At 31.1% G+C, this 12,068-nt stretch overlaps 1 protein-coding gene across 1 annotated transcript in view; it reads right to left on the minus strand.

The window, feature by feature from the left end:
- Window positions 1-12,068, minus strand: part of LOC117110748 (39S ribosomal protein L45, mitochondrial-like) — a 70,953-nt gene that overhangs the window by 5,715 nt on the left and 53,170 nt on the right. The window contains exon 5 of the mRNA XM_033253542.1: window positions 3,149-3,197. Coding sequence (XP_033109433.1) covers window positions 3,149-3,197 — 49 coding nt within the window. The remainder of the gene's footprint in view (window positions 1-3,148; window positions 3,198-12,068) is intronic.

Genomic DNA, 12,068 nt, shown 5'->3' on the forward strand with positions numbered 1-12,068 from the left:
ATCTTTAAATTACTGCAAGTTTTAATATTTTTCAAAAATAATTAATTTTTATAAGGTCATGAATATGAAATTTGTTCAAACATACACTCAAAAGGTATCCACCTTGCCTCCACTGACAAAAAACCAGTTCCATGTGCTTCAAAATTTAAATGAACTTAAATTTATTCAATGTGATGTATCAATTTCAGTAACATGAAGGGGAAAATTGTTTCCAGCTATCCTGATCACAAACATATTCACAAGAAAGTGCATATAATTATTACTTTTTTGATATTCATTAAATTTAACAATAAACTGGTATCCTGTGGGAAACTGCTGACTGATGTGGAACATCTAGAATAATACTGTACCAACCTAGTTATTGTTATTATACATCATAATTAATTTGTATTTTTGCATTTCAATGACAAGTAATTTCATCTATTTATTCACTAAAGAGACATTGTTCTAAATGCATCTTAGGAATCTAATGGCCAGCTAGATAGTGGGATGATCTCCTCTGTTGATAAGTTAAGGCACAGGTGGGCAAAGTGCAGCCCGAGGGCCGCATGCGGAACAACAGCGGTTTTTTTGTGGCCTGCGAAAATTATTTAAAAAACATGTGTGCGGCACGCCAAGCAACATTGGCTAGAAAACACCTTGAATTTACGGCCAGACACCAATTATACAGTATGTAAGGAAGTAACATTAAAACTGAGAATAAAGTGGTGTACATGTTGTGCTTGAAGATTTTTGGAAGCACACTGGAAACATCAAAATTTGGGTGCGGCCCTAGGTGTTAAATCATAATTTAAATTTGGACCTCTGACCAAATTTTGTGCCCATCAAGGTAAGCATTATTCCACACTTGCAACATCATAGTATTTTATCGCATATAGGTCCATGTTCAGTAATACAAAAAAAAAGGGGGGGGGGGCTTCTTTCAAGTCATAATGCATTTCTTTAAATATTAATAATTATTATTATTATATTTATTTATAATATTATTATTATTATATTTATTATTTATTTATTTTTTCTCATAATTCACAGATCTTTAGTTCGAAAATAATTTTTTTAAATCTTATTTCTACTCTATATCAATTGTCATATACAAGCTGCTTCCTTGGATCTTCAAGGGACAATCTATATTACTCATATAGCCGAAACACAAAAGGGTTTGAAGTACATACATTCGTTAATTTATCTCAATTACACAGATCCACAAAAGTGGTTTGGTACACATCTATAATAATAGCAATCAATCAATTAATCAATCAATCAATCAATCATAATAAAGTATCAACATATAAAGTACATGTGCTGATCCACAGACCCAACAACTGCTAAATTATGTGGAGTACAGTGTCTATTGTTTTTCTACCGTGGAGAAAACAGAGAAGGAAACATGAGAATATATGTTGTGCTTGTATCTTGTACTTTCTATTTCTCCCTTCAATAAAATTTACGTTGTGCTTTTTTTATATATATATATATATATACAATCATTAAATTACTTGCCATTTTGATTTATTTCTAACATTCTCATTCAGGATAGCTGTAAAAATTGTATCATGCATAATTTCCAATTAAATGTTATCTTGTTTCTACACAACATTTCACCAGTTGGAACATAAATCATGAATTATGTGGAAACTAGAAATAAGCAGTAAGAAATATTGGACAATTACTGTTATCAATAACCGTTGGCAACCTACCTACACAGTGGCCATATAAAAAATCACCGTCAAAATCATTCTTCCTGTTCTAACGTCTTAAATATAACCATTTAATTCCCAGCTTTGACAAGCCTTCACCAAGTTCTCACAAAATATACATTCTATATTCAGTTCACTGAGATAAAATGGTAACACAAATGGTACTTCTAACCTTTTATATTGAGATAGATATGTACAAGCTTTTCGTTGTTAAAAAAAGTAGTTAATATTAGAATTATTATTATATTTATATTTTTCACTCAATAAACTTAATGTTCTTCAGGTATTTCTGTAAAATCTAGTGAAATCTTTAAAAGTAATAGATTTATTATTATAAGACCCACATTAACTGTAAAAATATTCAATAAAAATATCTTTATATTGTTATCAGTATGTTCTACATATAACATGTACAGATATTGTATTGTGTTTATATTTTTACTTACTAATCTTTTATTTATGTTTTCCATACTTTGTAAAATTGCCATTGCAATCTAATTTTTGATTTTTCTGACAATAAAATTACCATGTATTTTGTATCTTAATCTTTAAAATCTACATAAGAGTAGTTTGGAACAATCAACCAATTTTCTACATTATATACATAATATGGCTGTCATAATTCTAAATTCTTATCAAGAAATCTCATACTGGTGATTAATTTTTGTCATTCTGTGCAGTACACCCTCCGAGAGAACATAGAAATATTTTTAGGCATTTAAAAAAATTTAATTCCATTATTATTGTATGAATTTTGTCGCAGCATCCATTTTTTTTTTTTAAAGGAGCGAATTTTTGAAATCTCTACGGTTGACACAGTGAGAAGTAGCCTATGATTCTAATAAATCTATGTTATTAATCAGTCCATTAGTACGCTAATACAAGACTTATTGGTCATTTACATCTCAAAATGTCCTGTGCTGAATTTAACAAAAATAACAGGAGCTCTGCAACTCAAAGTTCGAACACACTCAATCATGAGTTGTAACAAGAATTCAGAGTTGTGTACAGTACACAAATGGCAAAGCCTTAACAATGTGAAGAAAGTCACTAAATTTATGTATGAAATGTAAAATATTACGGCTTTCATTATCACACATGCGGATGAACTCGTATTATTCAAGGATGAATATAAAATATTATTACTTGTATGTGTAAACATAAAACAGATGCAGCAATGCTTTATACATCTGTCTGTTCTCGCCTACGCCATATGCTAGCGAAAAAATGTAAAACTTTTCTAATAAAATCAATCTCAATATCCTTCATGAAATATATATTATCAAGGTTAGCAGAGCATGTATAGGCTTAATTAATGAATGCTTATAAAATGAGATAAAACACAAGAAATATAATCATCCATTGGTGTTACTGTACACTACAAATATTTTTACACCACCGAAAATTGTATCTCTCAAGGCAGGTGGGTAATTTGTGACATGTCTACTTACGGGATAGCATTTTTCTGTGACAAGTCTGTGAAGTTTTGCACGGTCGAACCTGAAAGTAAAGCAATTCTAGATTAAAATTCTTATGTACATTTTCGAGAATTAGCAATTCGATGAGCATAACATTCCATAATACACATGTGTTTCTTTTTTTTTTTCTCTCTCTTTTGTGGGGTAACCACCACCACCTTTATTCATCTCCATACAATAAAGACAATTTGATATTTCTCCATTTTTATGGGTTTTCGTTTTTATGTCTACACTTTTATTTTTATAAGCTTACATTCTTTTTGTTAAAGCATATCTTAGGATAATAACACACTCATTTTTATAAAATAGTTGAATACAATAAAAACATGAAATAAAATTTTATATAAAAATTATAAAAATTATAAAAATAAATGCTTTTTGCATATCACTCATCATTGACTATCACTGCGTTATATCTGTACAAGATATAATAATGTCAGTACCTTTTTTGTTTGTTTTTGTTTTCTTTTTTTTTTGTTTTACAATAAAATATTTATACCGGTATGCGTTTCTTAACATGTGTTTCTTAATAAATGCTTGGACTGCCATTAAACTGAGTAGGGACCCCTTCTTAAACAAGCATTTGGGGCTTAAAAGGCTATCTTCAGCTTTTCATGTTTAATTTTTTCAACGATAGGATGGATTTATGGAAGTTTTTATAATTTTGTTTTGTATATATTTTTCTCACTATCATTTTTTAGTGTCTTTTTTTTTGTAATGATTTCATTGAATGCAATAAATATTACTTACAGTACCACTTATTTAATAATAATTTTCACAATACTGCAGTGATAAACAAAAAAAAAAAAAACAACTCCTTGAACATTCTATTAATGTATTATTGCTTATTTAAATGTATCAAATAAGCTATCAAATTTTAATGAGACACATTGGTAAGAAAAACATTTTTTCATTCTAATTTTCAATTCAAATTAATTACATGCTTGGATAAAAATAAAAAGCAATTCCAACTTGAATTTTACTGTTTAGTTTTTAAATCAAAGACAGCATCATTAAAGTTGATTTTGTTTTTATATATATATATATATTTATTTATTTATAAATTTATTATTTATATATATATTTATTTAAAAAATAATGTTATAATTGAGTAAATTATTTTAATACTGAGTACAGTGTTTCATCATAAACCTCAGACTTCAACAAATTATGATCTTTCTTATTAATATTAATCTGGCCAAAAAGATAAGTTAATCACAAGCATAATCAGAATTGATTACCCTACTGTAATTACGAAGTTTTTAAAAATGAATTTTGATCACTGGTGAATTCATTCTGCCAATTGTTTCATGATGATATTATCAATTCACGATTATCGAGAAGTAACAGCTATGTCTCTTCATAGAATCCACAGCCATTGTTGCATTAAATAAGTTGTTAAGAGACAACTTGAACAATCAATATGAAGCAACTCAAGCGGGAAAGTCGCCAGACTTCATGGCTGAGACGCAATTAAGACTAAAAAAGGTAAGTTGTTATAAAAATAAAAAAAATAAACCTCATTCGATTCTATTTTAAAATGCATAGTTTTATGTTGACTTGGAACAAAAGCAAATCAGTGTATGTATGGTACATGTATGAATGATCAATAAAGCTTACTAAATACTGAATTTAAAAAAAAAATGTTTTTTTATTATTAAATATTAATGAATGTTTGTAATTATTTTCAAAATATCATTCCTGAAGTATTTCGCAGTGATAACAATGTTGAATTTATTCAGCCTCGGATCAAAAGTGTCCGGATAATGTGTAACTTCTGTTGGATTATTGCTTAAGTATCTTTACCACCTACCAAAATCCAAATTTAAAAAAAAAATTCTTTCCACCTCTCACTTAAAATATTTCACAAAGGCAGGCAAAACAATATTTTTAGTTCTATTCTTGGACTTTAATACCATAATTTTTTTTTTTAAATCAAAATGTCAATTTAAAATATTTCTATTCCCCAATTATGATGTAAAGATTACAAAGGAAGTAGTCATACTTTCTTCTATATCTTCTATATAAAATCTCCAAACCCGTTTAATTTATGTTGCTTTTTTTTTATCATTGGACTAAATTTGAAGTCTGCCACTTTCAATAACAGTATTCATTTCCTGCTTCTTTTGCATCTGGTTAGATAACAATTGAAGCAAAGGATTATGTTTGAGTTTCTACATAACATTTAAATTAATACAATTTTTCTGCTAACATTAAATTTCTTTTTTTCTTTATTTTTATATTTTCTTTTATAATTCCTTAATTTTTCTTCATCATAGAAGGTTTTTCTTTATAGAAATTCTTCAACCTAACGAGAGAGCTACTGAATTATTCTTGTTTAAACAGAAGATGATTGTTTTTCTGCACCTTTGACTACAGTCATTTCTAATTATACATGAGACAGTCTCAATGGATGTAACAAAAACAAAACAGGTTGGTTTTCCTGGTGCACCGTGGGATTAACGTTAAAATAGATAATGGTACAACTACTGCAATTATAATAATAATTCTTTATTGTGCAATTCTCTTTCATTATGTGACTTCTTTTTACATTTTGATGACGCCATGATGGTCAAAATAAAGGTTTTTGATGACCCCCTCATCTTTCTTTCCACAAACATTTAATTACCCCATAATCACCTTGACCAGTCGTGATTTCTGAGTGATATTTAGTGGGCATAAACTTCAGGTCATGGTTAAATGTTATGTGCCTTAATTTCCTGTGCGCGCATACGCGTGCGTCAAAATTAAAATGTGCTTAATATCATGCCTTTTTTTAATCAGTTATAGCTCCTTAGGATGAAAGGTGACCCCCAATTTTTATTACATATTCTAAAAGCACATGAGTTGTAGATATGATTTTATATATCATAATAGCTGATCGGACATGTGACGTCACCATATTGCCATCTGAATTAAAAAAAACTGAATTTTTATATGATAAATACTATGAATGATAATTACTCCTTCACCAACAGGCATTTGTCAATGGAAGTTGATACATATCTCATAACAGGAGACAACAGTGACATTAAGATGCGCATGTGCGTCATGACGTGCGCGTACGCATGAGTAAATCTTTTAAAATGCTCCAAATTCTTTTTTAACAAACTAAATTAGCGTATTTTGCCATTTTCAGTTCCTGCTTCTTTTGCATCTGGTTAGATAACAATTGAAGCAAAGGATTATGTTTGAGTTTCTACATAACATTTAAATTAATACAATTTTTCTGCTAACATCAAATTTCTTTTTTTCTTTATTTTTATATTTGCTTTTATAATTCCTTAATTTTTCTTCAGCATAGAAGGTTTTTCTTTATAGAAATTCTTCAACCTAACGAGAGTGCTACTGAATTATTCTTGTTTAAACAGATGATGAGTCTCTAATATAATCATTATTTTTCTGCACCTTTGACTACAGTCATTTCTAATTATACATGAGATAGTCTCAATGGATGTAACAAAAACAAAACAGGTTGGTTTTCCTGGTGCACCGTGGGATTAAAATAGCTAATGGTACAACTACTGCAATTATAATAATAATTATTTATTGTGCAATTCTCTTTCATTATGTGACTTCTTTTTACATTTTGATGACGTCATGATGGTCAAAATAAAGGTTTTTGATGAACCCCCTCATCTTTCTTTCCACAAACATTTAATTACCCCATAATCACCTTGACCAGTCGTGATTTCTGAATGATATTTAGTGGGCATAAGCTTCAGGTCATGGTTAAATGTTATGTACCTTAATTTCCTGTGCACGCGTCATAACGCGCGCGTACGTGTGCGTCAAAATTAAAATGTGCTTAATATCATGCCTTTTTTTAATCAGTTATAGCTCCTTAGGATGAAAGGTGACCCCCAATTTTTATTACATATTCTAAAAGCACATGAGTAGATATGATTTTATATATCATTATAGCTGATTGGACATGTGACGTCACCATATTGCAATCTGAATTAAAAAAAACTGAATTTTTATATGATAAATACTATGAATGATAATTACTCCTTCACCAACAGGCGTTTGTCAATGTAAGTTGATAAATATATATCTCATAACAGGAGACAACAGTGACATTAAGATGCGCACGTGCGTCATGACGTGCGCGTACGCATGAGTAAATCTTTTAAAATGCTCCAAATTCTTTTTTAACAAACTAAATTAGCGTATTTTGCCATTTTCAGCATTTAAATATTGTTCAATCTGCACCGCGCACACTTCCTCGTGGGTCGAAGTGCGGCGGATCACCTAACTCGTCCTCAGTGACGAGTTCAAATCAAATTATTATTATTCCTCATTCTAATTGGCAGTCAGAAATTTGGGCTGGGATCCGGCCTGTAATTCCTCAAGTGTAAGACCACATCAGGTATATTAGCCACCTTTGGGTGTAAGTCCAGCCCCCTACCTTATGTCTGATTTCAGATATACCTCAAAACCTTGATTTGAAGCCTTTGGCTTTTTTTGCGAACTTTGGATGAGCTTCTTTTCAAGATGGGCTTCTTTTCGAGGCTACTTTTGCAAAATAAAGAGAGGGGCTTCTTTTCAAAATGAATGCTGTAAATTTTGGGAATTACTACTACAGTATAAAACAATAAATAGGGCCACTGTAAGTGTAACATCCACCTATATCCTGGAGTGTATTAACCAGCATTAAATCACCTAAACTACTGTATAAACCAAGTGTCTTTTTATTTATTTTGTTTCTTTAAAATTCATGTATAGTATATGTACTATACTATCTCGAAAAGAATACAATGCTATTTTGAAAATAAGCCCATTGGCTTCATTTTTTAGGCTAATCCTCAATCAAAATTTTTTAGGCTAATCTTCAATTCAAGATGGGCTTCTTCTTGAGATTAAGCTCAGAAGGCTTCAATTCAAGCTTTTACGCATGTTCTAAATGATTCTCCGACTTCTTCCTTTAATAATATTTAATTGATCAATAGGACACAGTTTTTTGGAACAGACATGCAAAAATAGATCAATGGAAAATCAATGTTTGATAATTATCTTTTTTATATCGGCATTATTAAAGAAATCCATACGAGACATGTGGGAACATTAAATTTTTTTAAATCGTTAATGTTATTAAAAGAAATGCATAGAAAGGATTAGGTTTTTTATGTGTTTAAATAAATTTTGAAGCAAGGTTTTGATAGAAATGTATACAAAAATATTGTTTGTACTATTAAGTAACACTTATATAAATCCACAATGTTAAAACCAAATCCATTACAGAAATTGTCAAAAGGGAAATTAGAAAAACTAGCAGCAATAGGTACATTTAATGAATTTAGGACTTTCGATTAAATATTTACAACTACATTTTGGTAACTACAACACCAATGCAAATTGCAACCACTTAGGCTGGGAATACATTGCGCAGTCAGTGACCTACATGATTTAATAGAGAACGCAATGCAATGTCGCACGTCCTACAGATCATTTTCAATGACAATCCGCTCAGACTCCACTGAGAATCAGAAAATCACATCGCATCTTCAAACGCTAACAGAAAGGAGAAATAGTTTTTTTGGCCAACGATCGTACAACACAATGTAAGCCTGACCTTACTCTACTTTCACTACCACTACTGTTTCCAACTATCATTCATACTTTACCATAGATAAACTATACCACTTATTGACCACATATTACTGTATTCAGTTTAGCTCTTAGAACTTCTTTATTGCTTTCCAATCACAAGAAATTGCATTAAAATTATTACTGCAAACACCTTAATGGTATTAATAAATTCTACTTCTGTCCTCGAGCAACCTGCTACTCTGGTTCAATTTAGTGATAGGACAATGATTTTACAAAATTTTGGAGGAAAAAGAAAAACATTAAACACAAACAAATGAATTATTTGTGCAACAAAATTATGGAAAATCTATAGTAGTTCAGACCTTGTTTTTAATGAGACCTGCTGAGACCAAACAACATGACTAGGTACTACTTATTGTACTTTGTGCTTCTAATCATACAGCTACCAATTTCTTTTACTACATTGCCCAAGGTTTTATTTTTTTCCTTTATTTTCATTTGAAATAAAGTGGTTGAAAGTAAATATTTTATGAGTTTATTAGTCCTCGGCTAGTGGCCTTTTTACCGAATGATACCGTCTTTGCCCAACAAGAGCTTCTGAATTCCCTCTAGCCTCTCAGATTTTTTATTTATTTTAGCAGAAGATTAAAACCTGTAACAGCCAGAAGTTTAAAAAAAAAGTGTTCTCTTGGCCCCTAAATTAGCACAATACATGCAAACAAGCTTTGAGCTAAGTAACAGCACCTGAATTATAATGCCCATTCGTCAGAAAGTATTTCACATAGAAACATGTTTTTGGTGTCATTAATATTGAAAATTCAGGAGTGCTGTAAATTGGTATCAAAACCTATCCTCTCAGGACAACCAGAAGGATTAAAGATACACTGCAGAAACAGAAAAACAAAAATTATTTTTTGCTGATTTAAAGACATTTTTAAAAAATTTACCAGCCAATTTAAGGATATATGCAAAATAATACAGAAACTTACAAGGATTTTATTTCTTTCATTTTTAATTACTTTGAACATACAAATTAGGTAATTTAAATAAGGAACAGAATTTTTCAATTGTTTTAGATCATAAGAGACAGTGCAACTTTAAACTACTATAGGTTAAATACTAAATATTAACTTAATTCATGCCAGAGGCACACCTATTAGTATGTAAATCAGTTTCCATGTAAAGGTAGTGATTGGCATTCTAATCATTCCTGAACAGTGAGAAATTTGTACACAGACACTAAAAGCCAGGCACTCGCTGTGTCGTACGACCGGTCATATAACCGTCGTACGACCGTCGCACAACAAATCCAACTCCGCTCTCCGCTAGACGACGCGACGCTGTCTGCTGACTGGCGATTGCAGTCTGAACAAATCATCATTAGAAAAGATCAGATGCGCTTTGCGTTCTTCATTTAATCGCGTTGCCGATGGCCACCAGATGCAGTAAGTGCCGGGCTTTACACTGACATAACTAAATCTTTGTAGAATTGCCATTTAATACCATTACCGTACTTACTCCGCTATAGGCCCACTCCCTTGAGCAAACACACTTTCGCAAATTTTAGGGGATGGGCTTAAAGCTTTGGTAGCCTCTTTTCACCAAAAAATAAATATGATCCTTTCTTAAATTGAAAGCATGTCATATAATTTGTACTGTAAGAATGAACAATCAAGATGCCAGTTACAAAATACAGACAGACAAGTTTCTCCTTTGAATGATAACCTGGGCTCTTACTCAGGAAAACCATGGTAAATAAAACTGGGCATAAATTAGGAAGTGGGTTTATACCTAAGATGTGCTTACATCCGAGGACCTACAACACTTGGATTGTGTTGCCTACTATAACCACCACATTAAACAGAACTACTTACCACTACCAAAATCATAATTCAAGTAGCAGCAATTTTCCTTATCAATGCATCACACAAAATGTTTAATATTTTCAATTTTTCTACAGAATTCAATTACATTCTTAATTAAAGTTATTGTAGCTAAATAGCCATATGTAATGACCAAAGGCACAAAGGAAAGATACAATTAATCCAATTAAAGTAAGAAAATTGTATGAATATTTGACACTAGAATATGTGAGTCTACTTATATTTCTGTCAAATATTACTACTATTTAATATTATTATTATTATTATTATTATTATTAATATTAATATTAGTATTATTATATATCTTAAAATAGAGGTCCAATATACACATATAGTTTGTGTGCACTTTAAAAGTACCAATTACATCTTTTGAAAGAGTAAGGGTGCTGTGGTTCATTGTTGTGCCTCCTTGTTGTGGAATGATAAAGCTACTAAGTACCTCTTTACGGCGACTAGGTAATCACAGACCACGCCCATATGCAATGACCCTACATTATTCTCCTACATTTACCTTTTGCCTTTACCTTTATAATACTAATTTCAATTCTAATTTAATCAGATGTTATATTTTACTAGTAAAATTTTGAAAACACAAGTTTGTAACATATATTTGATTCTTTCATGAGCAATTATTGTTTTAAAGGTGGCTATTATTACACTGGTCTTAAACCTGATGATATAGATTGGTTTAGGACAATGACATCAAATCAGATTATACTGGAGACATAGCCATTGCCTTTTTTAAAGATATTATCCTAGACACTGCATTTCTTACCAAAAGAGAGCAGCTTAGCTCAGTTAGCTAAATTGGTGGTAGCCACTGTGTGTGAGCTGAACCATGGAGATCTCTAGGTCCCCGGTTAAATTCCCATTGCTGCTCCCCTTGTCTTTCAGCTGGAGGGCTGAAATGCAAGTTACCTTAGCGCACCGTCTTTTCGGATGAGACGTTTGAGCTATGTGCATTATAGCCTGTGTGCACATTAAAGAACGCAGTACATTATTTGAAAAGAGTAGGGGATTGTCTCCCGGTGAACTGCCCAATCACCACCAGAAGGACCCCACTGGAAATAAGCCTTCTTTAGATTTTTGTGGGTTTTCCTTGGTGTTTACACCGAATAAATCCATTCATCCATCCATTTTGGGTACTTCTTATCACTGAAATTCTGACTATACTTTTTTTAATCTTATTAACTCACCATAGGAATAACTGTCACGCGATGCGTGATAGTGTTCCTCCCCCAACTAATGCTGTGACACGGTCAATATGACTTAAATATACATCAACAGCAATACTGTGTTTAAAAAAACATGAGACTTCGTAATTACACTTAATTCAATAAGAATCACCACTTCAAACGTGTTATTTTGGAAAAACAAGGACTTATTATCTTCACAAAGCTTATTAAGTTTTTTCTTTCCAATTAATATTAAAAGTAAACAATGCTGACATTTGAAAA

This window comes from Anneissia japonica, unplaced genomic scaffold (genome assembly GCF_011630105.1).
Source record: "Anneissia japonica isolate Jap-2015-1 unplaced genomic scaffold, ASM1163010v1 scaffold2756_len2360902_cov194, whole genome shotgun sequence".
NCBI classification, from domain to species: domain Eukaryota; kingdom Metazoa; phylum Echinodermata; class Crinoidea; order Comatulida; family Comatulidae; genus Anneissia; species Anneissia japonica.